At 42.1% G+C, this 23,840-nt stretch overlaps 1 protein-coding gene across 13 annotated transcripts in view; it reads left to right on the top strand.

Annotated features, from left to right (window-relative positions):
* TLN2 (talin 2) overlaps window positions 1–23,840 on the top strand; it is a 383,956-nt gene that overhangs the window by 242,497 nt on the left and 117,619 nt on the right. For all 13 annotated transcript variants that reach the window (XM_090029605.1, XM_090029610.1, XM_090029613.1 and 10 more), the window contains 10 exons: window positions 903–1,197; window positions 4,242–4,408; window positions 5,272–5,400; window positions 7,516–7,629; window positions 14,849–14,962; window positions 16,033–16,167; window positions 16,858–16,986; window positions 18,003–18,105; window positions 21,778–21,986; window positions 22,862–22,981. In XM_090029605.1, the coding sequence (XP_089885731.1) occupies window positions 903–1,197; window positions 4,242–4,408; window positions 5,272–5,400; window positions 7,516–7,629; window positions 14,849–14,962; window positions 16,033–16,167; window positions 16,858–16,986; window positions 18,003–18,105; window positions 21,778–21,986; window positions 22,862–22,981 (1,515 nt within the window). The remainder of the gene's footprint in view (window positions 1–902; window positions 1,198–4,241; window positions 4,409–5,271; window positions 5,401–7,515; window positions 7,630–14,848; window positions 14,963–16,032; window positions 16,168–16,857; window positions 16,987–18,002; window positions 18,106–21,777; window positions 21,987–22,861; window positions 22,982–23,840) is intronic.

Raw genomic sequence — 23,840 nt, 5'->3', positions numbered from 1 at the left:
GACTTAATGTTCTTACTGCTTCTGAATTTATTTATGGAGGCATGAGGCACTCCATGGCACCTTTTTTTTCTGCTGGGGAAATTACACGCGCAGTTTACTCCCTTTGCCAGTAGCTTACTTGAGATGCCTAAATTGTATTATCTGGCGCTTTATTAGTGGACATTCATTGGTTGCTTATCTTGTCATTTTGTCTTGTACTTCCTGGCATACTATTTTGAATGTTTTCATCCAAGAGTTGTTCTTGGCTCTATCAAAATAATGACTGGCATTAGGAGACTTTCCAATGCCAGTTTCAATTAAAACATCCATATAAGATGGCAGTTAATATATGGTAGTAATCGTTCTCCATATGAAATTCTAAGATATAGGGTTGTTCAGAATAAGTATGCTATCTTGCAAGACTTTGGGACCCACCTGTCCTTCAGAACCATCCTCCCTGTTTCTCTATTTGTTCTGTTGTCCAAATAAATATTGACAGAAAAGAGGCTAGGGCATTTTTAACTCCTTTATGGCCAGAGTGAACAATATTAATTACTCAGCTTTGGTTGCTTTTTCTTATAAAAGCAGATAGCTGTACATCTTCTACTATGGTGGGCCATTGTCAGGGAGTGCAAATCTAATGACAGCTTCTATGTATCTGGATTCCCATGTGCTGAACTGAAATACACTACACATAATCTGCTACTAATAGAAACAACTACCTTGAACATACACAGAGTTGGTTCAGTATGATAAACTCATTGTAGCTCACGTGGTATAGTGACCCAAGCATATTTTCCATAGGAGAATGGTACGTAAAATACACTATCTTGAGCACCGAGGAGATGAATGTGTCACTGGTTACTTGGTAACTTTCTGCCTATTAAACCTTTTCTTAAAACTTGTGTTCTCTTGTAACGTAGGTTGTGAGTCCCACCATCAGCTCCCCTGTGTGCCAGGAACAACTGATTGAGGCTGGGAAACTGGTGGATCGTTCAGTGGAGAATTGTGTCAGAGCCTGCCAGGCTGCCACAGATGACTCTGAGTTGCTGAAGCAGGTCAGCGCAGCAGCCAATGTAGTCAGCCAGGCCCTGAATGACCTCTTGCAGCATGTCCGCCAGTTTGCCAGCAGGGGAGAACCCATTGGACGCTATGACCAGGCAACAGATACCATCATGTGTGTGACTGAAAGTATCTTCAGTTCAATGGGAGATGCTGGTGAGCTGCTTTACCTTCATTCTGTTTCTTTTGGGATAGTTTGACTCAGGTGTCCTCCTGAGAAGACATATATGCATGTTAAGTAATGCAAGTCAGAAATTCTTCTTAAGGTGTATGATAGTGCCTCCTTATCAGCTGTTCAAACAAAAATATAAAATAGACAAAACACCCATAAGTACATGTTTAGGGGTTTTCTAAGTGACAGAACGGTTACGTAGAGGGCTCTGCTGGCATAGCTAATATCAGGCCTGATGAAACGAAACATATGATGGGCCAGTTAAGGGAGGGTCTGGCTGAATTGAGCTACTCCACATTATGAGGATATATAGTAGTTGTATATCTCTAAATCTAACAACAGCCTACTATTAAACAATAAGTTAGCTATTTTAGTCTTTACCAGTGCTATGTTCCCTAAAATGTATTTACCTGCCTATAGCCCAGGGCAAGAATTTTGTTTCTATTGTATACTTGATTTTTATGACATTTTAACCCTTTACATTGTGTGTTTTTCAAATTGTGAGCTTTTTTGAAAGATCATGGCCCATGAAACCATCTAGGTCTGGAGACCTAACGTTTGATAGTGTAATGAACTTAACAATGCTCTCTGTTTACAGAAATATAAAATAAATTAGTTGAAACAAAAGTATTCTAAGTAAAGAGCCTTATAAGGTGTCTTAATATAATTAAAAGGAAAGCATCAATTTGAAATCTAGCTGGCTAATAAAAGGATTAAAACAGCTTAATATTTGAAGCACAGGACTCTTATTCCATATGAAAGTTTGTGGTTCTGGACTCATGTTTACCTGGTTTTTTTCCCCTTCTGTTTGTGTAATATATTCACACAAACTGAGGCAACTGAAAATATTTCATTACACTATGACTGTTTTATGGTCATTGTTATATGCACTGTGTGAAATCAGTAATCTTTCCCCCATTATAGTCATAGTGATATTAGGTGTAAGAATGACATCAGTATTTCGGAGGTTTGAGTTTTTTCTAGACCTAGTTCTATCAATCGTGTTATACTTGGATATTAAAAAAAGTGTGAATAAGGTAGGTTTGGCAAATTTGGTGGCTTCAATGTAAGGAAGAAAGTTCTTGATTAAAGTTGATGAGTGATGGGGTGTTTGCTGAGATGATATCAAGAATCGCAAAAATATTGATTACTAAGCACTCCAATCCTCAAATTGGGAACTGCACTACAGTGTTCTAATTCTTTAATTGAGCACCCTGCAAAAGAAACTAAGATGCGTCAACCAAAATGTTCTTTCTTGTATGTATATACCATGTGTATGAATTATCTGTGTGTAAACTATTTTGTATCTGGCATTTTGACTCGTAGTCCATATCACTACAGTCAAGCCATCAGGTAGTGTTAATATTGACAGCCATGTGATTGTGGAGCTTTGCTAAGTTTTTCAGTATAGAATACTGAGACCCAAACAGCTTGAGGTGTTCATCAGCTTCGTAATGACGGCTTGTTGAACTCTTGATCCAATGGGCAAACTTCTAAGTGTTTGGGTTAGCAAAAAAGTTGCGTCTTGTAATTATTCAAATAATAGATAAGTATTTTTGTTCTTCCTTTGATTTTCGCTCTTTCCTTTGATGATATTACAGCAAGGCTGTAATGGCTGTAAAAATGGCTTATGTCAAATGCAATGTCAGCCACCCTGCTTACTGTGTTAGGTTTTTACTACAAAAATGACAAATTAGGAAACATCTGTACAGGTTTCTAGGAAGTCCTGTATTCAGTCAACTGTTCTTGATGTGGCATGGGGTAGGGGGAATAGGCTAAGAAGTACTTGTTTATAAACTTTGTTAACTTCCCACAGTATCACAGATACCTGTATTGCTGTGTGGGAAGTATTGGAATGTCTTTTTGCATGTCAAAGCTATTTTGAACCACATACAGTTGAGACCCCTTAAATGCCACTTTGCCTTTGAACTAAACTCTTGCTGCCTACTTGGATAACCTTTGGTGGGGAAAAAAGGCTGAACAGTTAATTGCAAAGCTATGATGGATTCAGTTTGAGTTAGGTGAAGTAGCAGTTATACATGTAAAGTGAATTTGTTCTAAAAATGGTTGATGGACTTCAGAAACACATCTGTGCTTGACCATGGTAAATAAGTAAGCTTAATGTATTAATGTGACTTACAAATGTATACCCTTTTTCAAAATGAAACCTTAAATTTTAAATGAATGGATGCTGAGTTACTTCTTCCTGAAATATTCAATTATTCTATTCAGGTCTATTCAGGGAGAAGCAAGAAAGCCAATTATTTTCCATACCCTGTATTTCTTATTACTTCCTTGATTAGTTCTGTTGTTATCCAACTGCAGAGGTTTCTTTCTAAATCTTCTAAGCCAGGGATGCTCAACCTTTGTCCTGTGGGCTGAATGCAACCCACAGAGCCATCACATCTGACCCATGGGGCTCCCCATGGTGCAGGAAATTTGATGGTGCGGAAACAGTGGCCACTAATACAGTCACTCCCCACCCCACCAGATTCCCAAACCCTACACTGCCAGTCACAGCTGGGTCATGCCCCCTCCCCTGCATCTAGGTTGGGGCTTTTCCCCCTGTGGGGCTGTTTGGGGACCAGCCATTCCCCTTCCCTCTGCAGGGCCAAGCTGTCACCCCCTTCCCACACTGTCCTGGGTTCAGGCCAGTTCCCCCCATGGGGCCAAGCCACACTCCCTTTCTCTATAGAGCCAGGCCATGCACCCTCCTCCCGCAAGGGGGTTGGAACTGGGCCACCCACTCTTATGGGCCCTCTGGGGCTGGGTTGCTGCTGGACTGACCCCCACCATCCTCCACATTGCCAGTTAGTGCCCACCACACCCACACCAGTGCCGTATTGGGGAAGGGGTTGAGCACCACTGTCCTAAGCAATGAACCGTTATCTTATGCACTCTCTCATTTAAAAAAAAACAAAAAACAGGACATTGGTTTTTATTATTTTCTCTTCTTTTGGGGTGGTCTTTGAAACTGAAATTGAGACAGAAGGCAGAAGGATATTAACTTGCCATGCTAATATCGTAGGGGAAATGGTGCGACAGGCCAGGGTCCTCGCTCAAGCTACTTCTGATCTTGTCAATGCCATGCGGTCAGATGCTGAAGCTGAGATTGACATGGACAACTCCAAGAAACTTCTAGCTGCAGCTAAACTTCTGGCAGATTCTACAGCCCGCATGGTGGAAGCTGCAAAGGTACATACCAGGAAACAGTGAACTGAAGAACCCAAAAAGCACTAAATATTAACCTAATTTTTTCATAACTGTATTAACCTGAGTAGTGTTTTTGCCTTATTGCTCTTCTGTAAATATAAATTGTTACGTAGCAAAGCCAGAACTGATCAGCTTATAACTACTTATTTTTCATTTGACAACTTAGTTGGGAACTTATAATAAAAGTTCAGTACAATCAGATTTTAGTTCATCATTTATTCAGATTCCTAAACTATTCTCATGTTTATCGGTGGCATCTCAGATGTGAATGCCATTGATTTACCTATCTATATGTGTTCCTACCTTAAATAGGAACTGTCAAATTTAAGTCCTGCTTCTATAATTTGAGAATCAGATTATAACTCTTGTTAAACTGGAAATGTAAAAGTTAACTTTAAACAGTATATTTATATAAACACTATATCATTTTAGAGAAAATTGTAAGCAATTTACAAAACAGTAATTTCCCAGTCTACATGGAGTTTTAACCTGAAATTATCCAACAGAAGTAAACATTTCCCAGAAGTCAAATATTCTACATTGACAGCGTGTGGGGGAGGAATAATGGAAGTAAGTTGGCTCACTGCTGTAGGTGATGAACCCAAGTATTCCTGTCTTTTTCACAGTGTTCAACTTGTTAAGCAATAGATAACACCAGTGATACATTTTCTACCTAAAATGTGTCTATATTTAAACTATCTTTAATTCATATTAAAGTAAAGCAATTAAATAGCAAACATAGACTGATCTGATAGAGCTTGATAGAAATTTAAACCGTAGTGCCTTTAAAATCTATATGTGAGCCTATTCTGAATATTTATTTATTTTTTTTAACCTCTTTATAGGGAGCTGCAGCAAATCCTGAAAATGAAGATCAACAGCAGAGACTGAGAGAAGCAGCAGAGGGGCTGCGAGTTGCAACAAATGCAGCTGCCCAGAATGCCATCAAGAAGAAAATTGTCAACAGATTGGAGGTCAGACTTAAGCTCTATTGTGTACTCTGTTTTGCTCATTTTTTTCAGCAAGCACTTTTTTAAGCAGGCATTCTGGGGCTGCAGTGTGTGAGAAGAACTGGAGAACACGTCCTTGTGGTTGTCTGTGAATGCAGGGAACTGGATGTGATGGCCTAAAAAGGTGCTTACAGTCCATTGCAAAGAAAAATCAGTATTTCTGGGTGCTTTTCAGCTATTAAAAATGCCTACAATAGATAAAATATGAAGTTGAGCATAACAAATGAGCTACAGTTGGCTCATACAATGTGAAAGTTCTCTTCCAGAAATTTGAGGGCATGAGTATATATACATGCGTCTTTCTTCCAATAACAGGCAGCAGCTTAGCTGTCAGAGACAAACAGGTTAGAGATCTGTCAAAAGGAGACTTCTATATTGACATTTAATTCAGACAGAATTTGGTGAGGTGACCGACCATTAGGTTAAGTATAGTAGACGCAAAACCAAAAATGAAAATACTACATAGTAGCCAGTGGTACTGCAAAGGAGAAAAGGCAGTTTGCTGTACATTTAAGATAATTTCAGCATTCTCTGGTATGTTAGATAAGTCATTATTTCCAAATTTAATGGAGAACAAATTGATAAAGAGCCTCCTCCGTCTCCTTATTTCAATTATGTTTTTACAGTAACCCAAAAATGTTTCAGTGCTTTGTGATGAAACCAACAGGAAGATCTTAGCAGGTAGCCATCTTCTGAAAGCGTACGGTATTGAAACCGTTGTATCAATGTAAAACAAGAGAATCTTGAGTAATTCATTCTGACGCCACATTGCATTCCCAAATGTGTAGCTACAGCATAAGAAACTCTTGTAGAAACTAAGGTTTTGTTTTGCTCTAAAAACATTTTATTGATGTACTAATAAGGGAAATCTGTGCTAGTAACAGTCAAGGGTGAACCAATAAGCTTTTATCTCTGGAATGAATGTCTTTAATTTGTGGGTTGATTAGAGAATGGTGTTGAGAATAATGTGCTGTATTGGAATGTACTTGGCAAGCTGCTGTATTTTGTTTTTGAGAGAGACACACACATTAGATGTTTGAATTCTGGCCCTTCCTGAATATTTTAGACCCACCTGAACTGATCTATTCATTCTGTCCTCATGATCACCACCTTAGGTTTCCTACCTTTTGGCCCTGATCAGCTTCAGTAAATTTGGGTCTTTGCTCCTGTGAAGAAGTCTGTTTAAAGTATACTCAGGATATTGTTCTTAGGGCTGCTGATCTAGCACAGTGGGTTACTGCTTCTTGTTTCCTGATCCCTTCTAAATTTAACACACTGGAAGTGGCTGCACTCCATCAGGCTGATCTCTTTGTGACAGATGAATTTGCTTTTGCCAAGTCTTTATGACATTTAGCAAAATATTCAGAGGTCTAGTTGCAAATGACACATCTTCTAGGTTAAACTGGAGAGCTTGTTTACTACGTTGCATACAGTAGTTTAAAACTTTGAGGCAAATTCTCCTTCAAATCTGAAGCCAGTTGACCTTACCAGATTCCCTGATATATTTGATACATGATTGTTCTGTACTGAATGTAGTTGAATTCAAAGCCCTTGTAGTTAAATTTACATACAGAGCCAACCAAGTTTTTACTACTTCACCTGTACTTCAATTAAAATACTTTAGATGTGAGGGATGAGGCTTTTCTTAAAGGATTCCTGAAGTTGCACAGACAAGTGTAACTTACTTCTAATGCTTTAGATTATTGTGGTCTTTACATTTACATTCAGCAGCCTATCATTGTCATAGGATGTTTTAGGTATAGCTCTTTGGAATTTCAGGTAAGTTTTGTGATGAAAGACTAATCATGTGAAAAAGGAACCATTTCAAATCTTAATGGTGTCAGGTGGTTTATCATTTGTTATTAGCACGTTGAAGATTGATTGCAATGATTGTTTCAGTTTTCATCTTCAGTGAAAAATGACAATGAGTTCTGTACAGCAAAGTAAGTCAAGAAAAAGTAATGTCTAATTTAGTTCTGTTGTGAAATGCATTGCTATCCATCTTGACTGTTGCTTTCTATACATTACTCAAGTTTTATTCAGGAAAGTCTTTTAACCATTTGTTTTTATCCTCCAAAGATTGCAGCAAAACAAGCTGCCGCTGCTGCTACTCAGACAATTGCAGCTTCTCAGAATGCAGCTGTTTCCAACAAAAATACAGCAGCACACCAGCAACTTGTCCAGAGCTGCAAGGTAATATTTTGTGGTAGAAGAAACTAGCAGTTGCCAGATAATCTATAAACTGTGTCACTTTTTTTAATGAAGTTAACTCTGAGGAAGCTAAAATTAATCTCCTCTAATTTAGTCACTCCCTCCCTTTGGAGGGGGATATTTAAGATTTGTGTTATCTGATGCCAAAGCATCTGGTTGGATTTCTATAGCTGTACTAGCATTGTAGCTATCCATAAAAATCCTTTTATTTACTGCATGCAGTTAGTTAGCACCTGTTAACTGTAAGTTAGTACAGAGAACTTGGAAATATTCTGCTAAGCACCAGTTTGCCCTTTACAAATGCTCTGGCAATATTTGTGTAAAGACTTCCACAAGTACCTCTAACATATAAACCTCCCACAAATGCAGCTTCTTTCCTTGGGCATTTGCTGCAGAAAAAGCAGCAGTATACCCCGCCAACAGAACTTAACAGAGAATTTGGGCACAAAGCTGTTAGACTTGGAAGTTTAGCTGTATTACTAGAGCGTTACCTTATAGATTTCATAAACATTAGGGCTGGAAGGGACCCCGGAGGATCACTGAGTCTAGCCCCCCTGCCCAAGGGACAGAAAGTCAGCAGGGATCATAGGATCCCAGCAACACAAATATCCAAATGTCTCTTGAAGGTGTTCAAAGTAGGTGCTTGGACCACCTCTAGTGACAGTCTGTTCCAAACCTTGGGGGCTCGGACAGTAAAGAAATTCTTCCTTATGTCCAGCCTGAAACAGTCATAAAGGAGTTTGTGACCTTACAAGGATGTGGAGAAATAAAGGATCTTGTGGTCCCTTGAGGTGCTCTGGTGAACAGACATTCCCCCAGATCCTGGTGAGCACCCCGATAAACTTATAGGTAGCCACCAGATCACCCCTGAGCCTACGCTTTTCCAGGCTAAAGAGCCCCATAGCTCTCAGCCTCTCATCATAAGGTCGTTTTCCTGACCTCTGATAATGCGCATGGCTCTCCTCTGCACCCTCTCAAGCTTCTCCACATCCTTTTTTGTATTGTGGAGCCCAAAACTGGATGCAGTACTCCAGCTGTGGCCTCACCAAGGCTGAGTACGGAAGAATGATGTCCTGGGATTTGCTTGAGAAGCATCCATGGATGCAAGCCAGTGTTTTGCTCGCTTTACTGGCTGCAGCATCACATTGCAGGCTCTTGTTCATCTTGTGGTCAGTCCTGACCCCCAAGTCCTTCTCGTCCATAGTGCTAGTCAGCATAGCACTGCTGAGCCTATAGACATGCTGCAGGTTTTTCCTTCCAAGGTGGAGAACCTTGCATTTTTTGGTGTTCAACCCCATCAGGTTCTCGTCCACCCATTTCCTGAGCCTGTCAAGGTCAGCCTGGATCACCTTCCTATCCTCAGGTGTGGATGCTTTACCCCAGAGTTTAATGCCATTGGCAGACTTGGCCAGTCCGCTTCCAATGTCCAATGATATCAATGTCCACATCATTAACGAAGGTGTTGAATAGTGTTGGCCCAAGGACAGAGCCGTGAGGGACCCCACTGGTCACAGGGCACCACGATGATTGACTTCCGTCAACCACCACCCTCTGGGTCTGACCACAGAGCCAATTTCTCAGCCAGCGGATTGTGGTGAAGCCGAGGCCACAGTTGGCCAGTTTTGCCAAGGGGTGATCCTGGGATACCGGATCAAAGGCTTTTTTAAAGTCAAGATATATGAGATCAATCTCTTCTCCCTTTTCCAGGTGATAGGTCACCTGGTCATAAAAGGAAATAAGATTGGTCAAGCAAGACCTACCCGCAACAAACCCATGCTAGCTATCCCTCAGGATGCTGCCATTGGCCAGTCTGTTAAGAATATTCCTCCTTAGAGGTGGAGTCCTCCATCCTTTGTAGGTTTTTCTTTTTAGACACAGGAGGTCCACAAGTTCCCTGCAGAGCCAAGGGGGCTGCTGTCCCCTTTTGCTGCCTTTCCTCAGAGATGGGATAGACTTAGCTTGTGCATCCAGGATTGCTTCCTTGAGGAGCAACCACTTATCCTAAACTCCCCTCCCCCTGGGGCCATGGTCCCTTAGGGCCTCACTGACAAGCCTCCTGAGCTTGTCAAAGTCAGCTTTCCTGAAGTCGAGGACTTCTGTGTTGCTGACTGACTTGCCAGCTTTATGCCAGATGGTGAAGGTGATCAGCTCGTGGGCACTGTCATCGAGCTTCCCTTCGATCATTAGGTTGCTGATTAAGTTGTCCCCCATTGCCAGTACCAGGTCGAGCAGCGCTTTGCCTCTCATTGGCCTGTAGACTTCTTGTGTCAGATAGCTGTCATCCACGCACGAGAGGAAGCTTTGCGACTGCTCAGGTTTGGCTGAGCACTCTTCCCTTGAGATGTCTGGGTAGTTGAAGTCTCCCATGACAACCATGCACCGGGACCGTGCAGCCTTACCCAATTTCCTGGTGAACTCCTGGTCAAGGTCTTGATCCTGGGTAGGGGGTCTGTAGTAGACTCCCACCATTGTGTCCCCTGTGCCTTGTTCCCTATGGATTTTAACCCAGAGGGTCTCCAGTCGCCCACCCTGGGTGGCAGTGTTGGCTTGCAGGAATGCGTACCTTTCCTTGACGTAGAGAGCTACACCTCCACCCCTTTTGTCCACTCGATCTTTCCTGTACACAGTATAGCCATCTATACCTGTGGCCCGGTCATGGGTGGAGTCCTACCAGGTCTGCGATATCCCTATGACAAGTTCCTCCTGTTTATTCCCCAAGCTCCTGGCATTTGTGTACAGGCACACAAGTGTCCCTTTGCTCTTGCCCAGGCCAGCCAGTCTCCCAGGGGAGAGGGGTGGAGGCCGTATCTTTCCAGCGGCTCACTGCCTCTCTCACCAAAGAGCGGGCTGTGGTCATGGAAGCAAAAGCCTTCCTGATGACACCAGTGCTGCAGTCTTTGGTTCAGTACCTTGATCCTCCTTTCCCTCCTAGCCCGTAGCCTGAAATTGGGAGGATCAAGGAAAACACCACCTGCGTCCCCAACCCATTAAGCTCCGCTCCCAAATCCCTGTAGTGCTTCATGACCCAGCTAGGATTGCTCCGGGCCGTGTCATTTGTTCCCACATGGGTAAGGAGCAAAGGTAGCGGTCAGTGGGCCAGAGGAGCTTAGGGATCTTCTCCACAATGTCTCAGATACCGGCTCCCGGGAAGCAGCAGATTTCCTGGACGCAGGGGTCGGGGTGGCAGATTGTCCCCTCAGTCCCCCTCAGGATGGAGTCTCTCATGACAGACATTTTGCGTTTTGTCTTAGGAAGAGTGGGGGCGGTAGCTACAGTTGAGCCTGTGTTGCCTGCAGGAGCTGGCAGCTTAGCAGACTCTGCTGCAGCTGCAAGAGGTTCATACCTGTCGCAAACCTCCAGCAGGTGGGGACCTTGGTGCGGTGGGCCTTGGGGCCCCTGGCCACCTTGGTCCAGCCCTCTGGCTGGACAGAATGGGAGGTGCCTGGGCCCTCCCTTGTCCTGGAAGGTGACCGTGGTCTGCCCTCTGTCTCCAGGGGGTGAAGGGTCTGGCAGTAGGAGTCTATCTCCCACTCACCATCCCTGATGGCACACGGTCTCCGGACTGCGGCCTGGAGCTCCTCCAGCTGGTGCGCCAGAGACCGCAAAAGGCAGCAGACCCCACAAGGGAAGGTGGCCATGCTCCCAGACCCCAGAGCCTAAAAAAGTGTCAGGCAACCCCTGCAGCTGAGAGCCAGGGGCTCCATCTGGGTGGAGGCCTCTGAAGAGCCCGGGGGGGTGGGACCCGCAGACTGGGCTGGGCTATGTCCCTCCCACCACTGGCCCTGCTTACCTCCGGCAGTGCTGGGGGTCAGCGGAGTGCTTCACGGTTGCTGGGGGGGCCTTAGGTTGCAGGAGCGCGACGGGCTTGCACCCGTGCATCTCACACTGCTCCCGGGGCCAAACTGAGGTTTTTTTCCAGTTAGCAGACCCTTTTAAACTCCATGCATGCACAGTGGGCCCGCCACCGGCACTGTGCTACTCCCTGTCAAGGGGAGCCCTACCCAGGGGTTTGGGGGACCCTGATCTTCTGGAGAAGGACTGGTAAGTACCCTCTCCCCACTCTTCTCTCTCCCTGGGGTGCTGGGGCAAGTAGGAGCAGGGCGAGGCCCTCCTCAGCTCCACTCGGCTGCCCCGCAGCTGGGCTCTGTCCCTCCCACCACGGGCCCGGCTTACCTCCAGCAGTGCTGGGCATTGCCAGGGTGCTCTGCGGTTGCTGGGGGTTGCTCAGGGTGCAGGGGCACAATGGGCTTGCACCCGTGCATCTCACACCACTCCCAGGGCCTTAACATTGGTTCCCTGAGAAGAATTCTTCACAAGCAGTTTGTTGTATAAACTCTGACTGATTGGATCACCTTCCCAGTCTGTGTCCTTTATGAGAGCTGCCAAAGGACAATTGCTTTGGAGTAGGCAGGCATGAATAGTATAATGCTTAAGGTATAAGTACAAAGCTTCTGCAGCTTAATTAGTTCTTACCTCGTAAACTTTTAAGGTCATCATATTTTTACTGGAGAAAGAGAAGATGTTTGATGCTGGCCAGTGGAATTAGGTCCAAGAAAGTTCCTGTTCAGTGGCTAGTGCTGGTCAGCTGTACCCCCAAAGCACTGTGCAGCAGAAGTACAGATCTTCTACCACTAATAGTAATTAACGTTTATATCATGCACCTTTATCAAGAAGACCATGCTCATCACAGTACCTGTATGTTCACTGTGTGCAGACTATGCCAACAAACTTTTGTCCACCATATAGGACAGTGATATGCAGGTGAAATGTTTGAATCGATCTTGCGAGTGGAAGGAATTGTCGCGAGTGGCTGTCAACTCTTGCTTTTATATTGGGACTTGTTAGGTACTTAACTTCATGTCAAATTAGAGACTGACAATGGGGCTAAGATGCAAGAGACCTACACTGACATGTGTTCATACCTACTGTAATCTAGCCCATAAATGGCTTGAACAGAGTCACTTTTTATACACATCTGTAAAGGTCTGTGATCATCATAAATGTTGTGAAATTGGAAGGAGGTGACGTAATGATATTTCTGACTAGTATCCTTATGGCAGGGCACCTTCAGTGCCTGCCACTTTAAGGTTTGAGAGCAGCCTGCTGCTGACAGCTGGAATAACAACACCCAGCTGAGCTGCTGCTTGGAACATCTTGGAAGTAAGGGCAGGAGCTATGAGGGGTGGCAGGAGGCTCCTGGTCCTGGGTATGACTGAAAACTGCACCCTGCTGGGGAAGGATGGTCTGGTAGGACTACCTATGGCGGGGTAGTTCCCCAGAATTGCCAGGCCAGTTGCCTCCCTAGTGAAAGGCAGGTAAGAGCACCTTATAACCCCAGCCCTCACTACTCAGTGGGTTATTATGAGTGGGGACAGACAGTGGTGGTGGGGGAGGCAGGCACGCCTAGAGAGAGGCACTTGAACACAGGGCAGGGCATAAGGTCAGTGCCTCGTACAGTAGGGAAGCCAAGCGACCCAAAGGTGCTGCCCGTGCACCGACCAGCATGAGAGTAGGTAAGCCTAATGGCCCAGGGGGTTGCTCAAGTGGAGCAGGGCAGGTTGAGAGTGGCCCAGTGAGGGGTGCTGTGTAAGAGACCCTGTGAAAGGGGGCAGAGTGCATGAGTAGAATGGGAGAAGCCCAGCCAGGGGCAGAGCTAACCTGGCCTCAGGCCAGAGTTATGATCTACTTACGATGCCATCTGCAAGGCATGGGACAGAGTATAGGGGTGGTACAGAGCTATGCGCAATGCCCCCTGGCATCAGGGCATTAAAATGAGCAGTCTCCTGCATTTTACACCAGTTATCAAACAATAAGTTGTGGCAGGCAAGATTGGGTGGACTCTCCCACACAGACAGGTGGGTGGGCTGATGTTGAGACCCGGCCTTAACATGGTCCCCTGTCACATGATTTTAAAGTAGTTGGGGCTGGCCTTGTAATGAGCTAAAACCATTACTTCATGTATCCCCACACTATCTACGTGGTTCTCTTATTTGACTGACATGCTATTTTGTCCTTAAGTTCCTTTTCTGAACGAGCCTGTGAAATTAGCATGGTGATGTGTCATGTTATTCTTAATTTACTAACTAGTAGGCTGCAGGCAGCGTAGAGCTTAGATATGAACACAGAGACACCCTCAGATTTGTTTCATTGTAGGCTGTGATGCAGGTTATCTCATTGACAAGTACTTTAGTTTTACCTGCAGCTAGGAGCTTACTTTCTCCTTCTGAACAATGTTGTTTCAAGGCTTTTAGGGAAATAAAAGCCAAATTGAGTGCAAAATGACATATTCTTCTACTTGGAGAAACTGCAGAAATCAAGAATGCAACCACTAAGCAAATCAAAGCTTCTAGGAAAAAAGGCATTAAGACTTACCACTTCGCTATTAAGTGTATTACCTCTCGCACTCCTGCTCTTGAAAGAATGGTGAACAAATAAAAGAGCTTGAACATATCTGCAGAGGCAGAGTATATCAAAGAGATGTCTTGTAGGCTGATACATTCTCAATACAAATGCAGAAGCACTGTGATTGCGGTTCATTCTAATTTGGTCTTGACACTGATTTATTATGCAGCAAATAGGAAATTGAAAATCTGCTTCTGTACTTCAGGAAAAAAAATTAATACTTGAGGAAAGTATTCTAGAAAAATGTACAGAAGATGAGTCATAAGCACATGAGTTTATACTTGGACAGGAATATGAATAATATTTTAACGACATGCATGTTCAGAATATCACAACTATGCTTTAAACATTTATCAATCAAAGTCAAAGAAAAATAAGATGAGATACCAAAGTTTGAGAAACTGGAATTTCCTTGAAGGAAGAGAGATTCTTGAGATACTCAAGTTATTAACATGAGCAATTTGGAGTCTATAACAATAATTGTATTATGCAAATAAAAAAAATGTGTAATTAAAAATGTGTATCCTGACTATTTTTATAGAAAAGTTTTATCCGTGATATAGAATCTTCAAGCTAATCCATATAATTCTGTGGCAAGGCTGAATCCTCCATGTACTGTAAGAAATTTCCAGACTTGTACTCACTAAAATCTATAGAGACTAAAATGATTTATGGGAAATTTCGGTGGTATTATACTTGATAAAAACCATAGGTCTTTTCTCCAGCAATTTGAGGCTTGTTTGGTACTGCATTTGCTTAATTTCCCATTAAAACTTCCTTCCCTGTGAACCTCCTCCAGAACGTTGCTGACCACATTCCTCAGTTGGTACAGGGAGTGAGGGGGAGTCAAGCACAGGCAGAAGATCTCAGTGCTCAGCTTGCTCTGATAAATTCCAGCCAGAACTTCCTTCAGGTAAATAACATCAAATAAACTCTGCAGATTGTCTCAAGAGCATTTTCTGTCCTGGTTTTGAATACTCTTCACATGTGCATTGAAAAGCATAGCTGTAACAGTAGAATGACAGTGAGATCTATATATTTATTCATTGATTGTGACCCACTGGGAGAAGAAATTTAATTTGAGAAATATTTACCATGAGGAATCTTTATAATTCCTTACTGCTAATAGTCACAGTATTTTAGCAAGAGTTCTCAGGGCTTTATGGGGGAGGTACAATATACATTTTTCAGGTGTCTGTTCAAGATCCCAAGGTCTTGATCAAAGTTTTGGGCAGAACCAAAATTTCAAGCAGTCACCCTATGCTTGCTCCAGCCAGCTTTAAAAGAAAGGGTCAAGGAGGGTGGTAGGGCAGGGCATAGAGTTTGGAAGTTCCCCCTGAAATTATTGGGACAATCCATCTGCTTCTATTCATGGATACCATGGTAAGCAAGGTGTGCTAACACTACTACTTGTGATGGTTTACCTAAATTATTTGTTCCCATTTACTAGTATTTTAAGGGAAAATTTAAGTATTCAGAAATATTGAAATAAATTTGGCATGTATGCTGTCCAGGCTTGTTTGAGCAAACAAGCACAAGGAATGGTAATCTACTAAATTAATATTGAAAGTTCTCTAATTAAATTGTTTATAGTATGGGAGCTCTCAGAGGTCTCAGTCAGACATTGGTACCTGTTGCACTAGAAAAATGACTAGAACAAAGTTTGTTCCTACTGCAGAGATATTGCTGTTTAGGATTATGACAAGGCTAAACATTATTAAAGAAATTGGGGGTGAGATGGGGATGGGGCAGAGGCTAGTGTCGGTGTACTATATACATTGATATTGGTTCTAATGATTTGCTAGCCTAAAAAAACACAGTTAAAAATTTCAGTTCCTTAATTCTTCTTTCGTAATAGGTCTATTTTAATGTTTGATGCACTTAAATCTTCTTTCGTAATAGGCCTATTTTAATGTTTGATGCACTTATGTAAGTGTATGGGCATGAACTGATCAATCACATTCTTTGCTAATCCCAAAATAGCCAGGAAGTAAGATGGTGGCATCAGCCAAAGCTGCAGTACCCACAGTGACTGACCAAGCTGCAGCAATGCAGCTAAGTCAGTGTGCCAAGAACCTTGCAACCAGCTTAGCTGAGTTAAGAACTGCCTCCCAAAAGGTGGGTAAATTTTGCTGTTCAGCTAGAGTTTCATTGTATTTTATAAGATGTGGTTTACTGAAGCTTGTGTGTAGCTAGAAATGCCATTTGCAGTTCTTGGTTTATTGCTGCCTTCTTTTCAATCTAATTTTATATGTATGCTGCAGTCTCAACGGTCCGATTGCAGTTTGTATAGACACAGAATGGATACAATAAGTGTAGCTGTGGCATCAGCAGATTCAGTAAGGGCTTGAAACCCTGAATAAATACGTGGCCCACTAGCCCATTAGTGAGCTCTGTGTTGTCACAGGAATGCTGCTATGAGTCCCTAAGCTTACCACTAGCTTACCAATGTGTGCAAGATCTACAAGCATACCCTTTAGATTGCTACTTAGACGTACCCCAAGTTGTTATGAGACAGTAACTGGAAACTGAAACTCAACAGTGCAAAATGGATCTCATTCCCTTCTGTGGCTTGGGACAGTTGTAAAATAGTAGAAAAAGACTCAAAAGGACTATAAGAGGAGCTCCAATTCAACACAGTACTTGAGGCAGGATCATCCCTCAATCAAATGTTTGTCTGATTTAAAGGAATGGAGGTTTCATAATCTGTCTAGGTTGTGTCCCAGTGCAGATACATGTCCCCATTTTTGAAAGTAGGAAGGCTGTTTAATGATGATAACAGTTTCTGAGGATCTATTTTCTGGATAGGCTCACGAAGCATGTGGTCCAATGGAAATTGATTCTGCTTTGAATACAGTCCAGACACTCAAAAGTGAACTGCAAGATGCAAAGATGGCAGCTGTTGATGGACAGTTAAAACCACTCCCAGGAGAAACGGTAACTAGTGGTAAAGCAGAGGCTTGGTCTGCCTTGCATTTAGGAAATATGTCCCATGACTTATCTGCTAAAATTCAACATTCTGAGGTTGTGTTGGTGAAATTAGTCATCTAATGTTCATTTCAACAGCAGTGTATGTAAGTGCCCTTTCAAAATCTGTCTTCAACACCATGAATGATCGTTATGCCAAAAAAAAGACTATTCTGGTGCTTACATTTTTAGCTGGCAGGCCAGATAAATGGGGCAGGAGTGGATTGGACCCTGTGCTGCCCCCATACACTGGGATCACCACCTCCACCTGAATGGAGTGCAGTCCTTGTGTACAGGGGCCAGGCAGGGGCATTGTAGAGACCAGGGGGTCCGATCCTGGCACACAGGAGCAGTGCAAGCATTCTGTCTGGCTGGAACCAGGCTGCAGGGGCTCTGCACTGTCCCTGCCAGCCCCACCTCCACCTTGCACACGTGATCTAGCATGTAGGTCTGCAGCCTGCAAGGCTCCCAACAGGATCCATAGGGAGCCTTGCAAGCTGGCTTACACAGCTCCAGAGGCCTGATGTAGCCCACAGGCAGGGGGTTTGACCACCCCTGCTCTGGGCAGAAACCACATAGTGGAGAAGGTCCTACTTTAAGGGCCAAGAAAGAAATTAGGTTATAGGGATTTTTTTTAAATCCTTTTCTTCTAGCCATTGCAATTAAAAAGAACAGGAAAGAGAATCAATATTTGATTTAATTTTTAATCTTGTACTTTGAGAATGAAACTGTAAAATAACAGTTGTTCAAACTATCAAAACTCAGTTTTGAAGCCCTGATTTCCTTCCCATGTGCATGCTGTTTGGTACTTCCATTTCATTCGGCCTGGACATTGAATGCATGCTAGTCAAGTCCTAGGGTTGAGTAGTGCAAGGCTACTTAATAATGCTAGTTGCTTGGAGAAAAATCTTTCCATTAGGCTTAGAAGGAAAAATTGCAGCAATGTAGCATAAATAAAGAAATCTGTCCTCTGAATGTTTTCACAGCTTGAAAAATGTGCTCAAGACCTAGGAAGCACGTCCAAAGCTGTTGGTTCATCAATGGCCCAGCTGTTGACTTGTGCTGCTCAAGGCAATGAGCACTACACAGGTACTCTTTTATTTATAATGCCTGCAAGCAAACTCTGCTTTCCATAAAATGTGTGTTGGATGGTTTTCCTATTACTTAAGGAAGTGCTTTCTTTGTCATTTTTATACCTGAAGTGAATTTTGTGAGTTACTAGCAATTGTTCATGAAAATAAGCTGCCTTGTTGCTGTAAAATGAGAAACCAGGTTTCAAGGACTGCTCTCTGGCTCAGAAAGTTGGAGCAGGCTGAGCCTTCTGATACCATAACTATAAAATAAATACTTAATTGCGGAAAGAGACAATTCTTTACCATGCAAGTGAATTAAAGTGCTGGGTTATGTAAATGTCACTGTTGTGAGAGAGCCTGTGATGAGAGTGATACTAGTGTAATTATTTTAAATGGTAGAAAGCCCTTGGGGTTTTTATCTCATACTTCAAACTATACCCAAGATACATTGGTGTTGGCTAAAACTGTGCATCCCTTACCACAGGTAATGGATTTACATGCATAAGGCTCTTGCTCTCTCTGCCTTAATGATCAGATTTGCATAGCAAGGGCAGAAGGCTAAGTCAAGGTGGTGGCCAGCCAATTTCATGGGCAGATCAGGAGGCCAGCTGCCATTTTCATGGGTTTATCATGGTGGCCCTCCCCCCCAGTTTCTGATTGGCTATGGGGCCCTGGTGGCCTGCCCCCTCCACTGATTGGTAAAGAAGCCTGTCCATCACAGAGCCCCATCTCTCACTGCTCATTGGTGAGGGTTGTCTGTTGTTTGGCCCCCAGCCCTCACCATTGATTGGTAGAGAGGAGGAGGGCTGCATGACAGGTAGCCCTCTCAGCCAATCAACTGGGGGCAGGGGGTGGCAGCCATCTTGCTTGGCTGCACAGCTGTGAAGCCTGCTGCCTCCCACTGGGGAGCCAGCATTTTATTTTTAGTAAGGTTTTCTTTCCCCTGCAGTTTTCATGGAGTTGCCATTTCACAGAGATTGCCCAATTTTGCAAAATCCATGAAATCATTATTTGAGTAGGTCCCTACTAATGGGGAACTTGAGCAGCAAACCTTCAGAGCACGATTTTTCAGCAGTTACTCTACTTCTAGTTGTGCATACCAGTTAGGACCTTGAAAGAGCCTTTAGAACAAACATTTCAGCCTTGTAAAATGTAATTATTTAACACTATTCGTGTAGAAAGTAGAAGGTGTTGATGCAAACACCACAGCAGGATATTTTTAAACGTTACTGATAACCATTAAGGTAATTACCATTTCATTGGATGTAATTGGCTCAAGACTACGCAGATTTCAGTTGCTTTCATTTGAAATGGATGTAATTGGATTAAGATGACACAAATTTCTATTACATGCCCATGCATTAGTTAGTATTTGAAAATAAACTCATGAAGCTGGAATCTAGAGACTGAAACAAGGAGCTATCTTAAAATAAAACAATTAGGTAGCTGCTAGGACAGGAAAACCTGCTGTAGTAGTCAAAAGATCTCTTTTATTGTCTATCCTCCTATTTTCTGTCTAATACTTTGTGCTGATCTTTTGGGTACTTGAACAAGTAGTAAGTGTTCATATTGGGATTATGTTGATGGTTGTTGTTTACCACATAGTGTCTTGGGTACTGTTAAACGAATTTTTTATGACATAATAGTGGCAAAGTCATTTACTATTTAACTTTGAATGTAATATGTTACCCTTGTGTACTTAAGTTCCTGTGCAAGTTTCCCTTGTTTTATTCTGTGACTTACAAATCACTATGTAGTGAAATTTGTTGAACGCAGTTGGAGGCTTGAAAAATTACGGATTTTTTTACTCTTCCATAATTAATAAAGATGAACCCCTCCTTTTTAATCTGATTTATTTGGCTTCTATATTTGAAACTTAAATTCCTGACTTGAATTTTCCTACTTGGAAAATTGTGATCTGATCATTAAAAGGATTAAAAGGACATCACAGAAAAAGAATTTTGAGCCAACAACATAAAAACTGAATCTCCTATCCCCCTTTTTTGAGGAGATAAAAGAACCATGTCTCAGATTTCAGCTACTTTTAATGTTCCAGTCAACTTCCCCTAAGAGTGCTGTTGTTATAAATAAAATATTTATAAATATTACAAATATTACAATGGCTTTTACTGACCCCTGTAGTCAGGCCCCTGTTTTATTAGGGGTGACCACTTCAAGACTCTAAGCCTTAAAGTGTTTACAGCTAAATAAATAAATCAGAGTAACTGTGGGAAGGAAAATGGAGGCACAGACTGGTGAAGTGACTTTTGTTAGGTCCCACAGCACAAGAATTGTTGAGCGGGAAATAAAAGCCAGGTCTCCTAGTTCCCATCCCAGCATCCTGCTAACTAACGCGTCTTTTAAATAGGGAGGGAGCACTGCTTCAACTCCTGATAAAGAATTTATCGTTTTGGGAGAAATTTTGTGGTTTCCTGTGTATGGCAAATGTCAAAAAGGCAAAGGTTGCATTGTAAGCTGTTTAATGGAAAGGTGGAAACTTTAAGCAATACCAGTCCTCTTGCTGTGTCTAGATCTGAACTTCTTTTACATTTATGCATAACACAGCTCTTTCTCTGCGGTAACAAAGAAAAGTGTTGTGTTTATAAATGTTCACTTGTGCCTGTGGCACTGAAATTGTTAATGTGTTAGCATTAATATATTTGGAATTGGCAGCCCCATAATTTGTATTAGGTTGTGAAACTACATTCCAGCTGTGTAACTTTGTAAATGTTTATAAATGGGAAAGCAAAGGCCTATAACAATGCAGGCTTGTACAGGGAGTGAGAACCTTTTCATAGGGAATTTTTAAAGTAGGAATGGCATGTTTAGCCTTTATGTACTTAAACTAAAAAGACCACCAACATTTAATGGATCTGTAATAGTCCATTGTTGTGTAGGTAGCAATTTTTATTCTACAGACTAGTAAGGATGTTTTAAAAACTCAAAGTAAAGAACTTTGTATGATTTTTCAGTAAAGGATGAATTAGACAGACAGATAAAAGAACATTCTTCCATTACGGTTTTGACCCATAGTTTTTAGTTTCATCACTGATGAACTTCTTCAGTATCTGAGTCAGACTGCCAGGCCACCTAACCAGTTTCCCAAGGTCTGCTATGTACCTTTTTCCACTTTGTGCACACTCTGCATAAGGAGACAAGGTGATACTGAGTTTCTTTGTTTTAGAAAGCTTTATGTTGCTTTTTGGTTGAAATTTTTCTGCCTTTTTGATCTTGAGTGAGGTCCTGAGTCATATATTTTAAAAGTAACTGATATTTTAGCTTCTAAGACTCATTGCAAGTTAATGGGATGTAGGCTACTAAATCACTTAGGCATTTTTAAAATGTTACCCTTCAGAGTTAAGAATTTCTTTTTTTTTTCTTCAGTTTCAACTGAAAGCAATTTAAAAATCTTAGAATTTCCTTCTTTCCCTGACATAAGAAAGAAGTGTTCATTTGTTTAGAACTGTCCTGGAATATGCTCTTTGGGGTATATTATTAACTCTATGGCTTGTTTCATACTGCATGGTGATGTAAGTATCAGAAGTGTTCACATTTGAAAGACTTGTTTTAAAATATTTGACATTTTATGTTGAAATGGATTTATTATCTGCAAATTCAGCTTCCAGAGAGTAAAAAGGATTGTGCCTTAGAGGATACTAACAAAGTGCTTGATAAAATCTGAATTTAGGGGTCGCTGCCAGAGAGACAGCGCAAGCTCTGAAGACTTTGGCTCAGGCAGCACGAGGGGTTGCCGCATCTACTACTGACCCCATGGCAGCACATGCTATGTTAGATTCAGCAAGGGATGTCATGGAAGGCTCTGCTATGCTTATTCAGGAAGCAAAGAAGGCTCTGGCAGCACCTGGGGATGCAGAGAGTCAGCAAAGATTAGCCCAGGTAAATTGTGACATGACCTTCTATGCCTGCTGCACAAAACCAGCAGAGAACAACTGCAAATGTTGAAACCACAGCATCAAATAGCACAGCTGATGCAGCTAGGAAATAGGCTGCTTTGAAGACATTGAATTGATGTAATTCTTCTTAGCAAGATTATTTTAAGTTGTGAAGTGACATCTGTTCACTACTGCCTTTAAACCCTGTGATATTTACATGTGAGATTATAATTGTGAAGCTAAACAGATTTCTCATTGTTACCAATTTAACAATCCTGAGTCATCATAGTGTGCTTGGAATCTAAATCATGATGCGCCAACTTTTCTAAACATACCACATCAAATCAGCATTTTTTTTATCAGATCAACAGATCCTTTTCTCTTGGTCAGGGGTCCTGAGGCTGTTTGGCTTTTTAAATCATAATTGCGGGGGGGGGTATGTTTAAATAACAGTTCCTTGAAGCTTACATGAAGCATCATACATGCCCTTTTTCTGTTACTAGCACCTGATTGGCTGACTAGTTACTCATTTCTTTGTAAGGGCTGTCATCTGCTGAGTGCTCAAAATCAAGTTTTGGTTCATCAGTATTAACTTGCTTTCCACACAGCCCCTTTCTGCATAACACTTTTGTATGCCCATTACAAGTTTTCAGTCCAGGCACTACCTTGCCAAATGCGTGAGTATAATGAGCAAGGTGTTGCTTTTCTGCAGCTGGGAAACTGAGGAAGGGACAAGCCTTAGAGGAGGAGTCATGTTATAGAAAGAGCAGGATTTAGAAGTTCCCTGCCACAAAGGTGAACTGCCCTTTAAGGTTAAAGCTTGTTGAACAGGACCCAGTCAGCTATTCCTGATGATTTCATGTGCATGTATATTTCCAGGTGGCCAAAGCAGTTTCCCATTCATTGAATAACTGTGTGAATTGTCTACCTGGACAAAAGGATGTGGATGTGGCCTTGAAGAGTATTGGAGAATCTAGCAAGAAACTACTTGTTGATTCGGTGAGAAAAATATTTGTATGTAAATTATTTCAGAGGGGCAAAACCTGACCTGGGTTCTCCATGTGTTAAATTCACTCATAAGAAATATCCTCTAAATGCCTTTCCCATTTCAGTATTTCATACTGCAAAGCTTCTCTGTTGATTTGGAGAGAACCCACATGTTGCTGTGACTCATAAATATGATAATTTTTTATTGCCAACCCTGCCTAGATCACCATCAGCTCCATTACTGGAAGTCTCAGTTTTGAAAGATGCAAAGACTTGAAAAATAAAAAGCTATCCTTTCAACTTAGTGGGAGAACTATGGTGCCCTGCTATCAAGCAGTATTCAGTCATACTTCTTTACAACAATGTCACAATCCCCATTTTCTATTGCACCCTTCTAAAAAAGTTGTACTGAGTCTATTGTAATTCAATTTAAATAAATTATAAGTTGTGTCCATATTTCTATCCTTAAATGCCACTTACAGTTTGTAACCACAGGCAACTTGCCTGAGAGGCGTGTGTCCACTGTGTAATTCAGTCATGTGTCATCACTACCAGAAGCAGCGGGAATCTTCCCGTTTGTTGGGTGAACAGGGGATCTCATTCTGAAGTAATCTGAATACCCTTAGTCAGTGCATGCTTTAGTTAGGTCAGGCCTCAAACATAATTTGGAGCCAGTTAAAATCCACATGGTAACTGTAAATTCATTTTGTGATGTTTATTCTGCCAAATAGATAATCATTAGAACCTCCACAGTTCATGGCTGACTCACAAGTGCCAGTATTGTAGAATAAAAGACAAAAAAAAAAAAAAAAAAAAAAAGAATATTTCCAGATGTCTTCTGAGATGGAGATAAATAACTTGGCCTTAGTGC

The sequence above is a fragment of the Crocodylus siamensis genome, chromosome 15 (assembly GCF_052110815.1).
Source record: "Crocodylus siamensis isolate JL-2025a chromosome 15, ASM5211081v1, whole genome shotgun sequence".
NCBI lineage: Eukaryota > Metazoa > Chordata > Crocodylia > Crocodylidae > Crocodylus > Crocodylus siamensis.
Note: the sequence above shows the minus strand (reverse complement) of the source record. Positions and strands in the feature narration are given on the sequence as shown.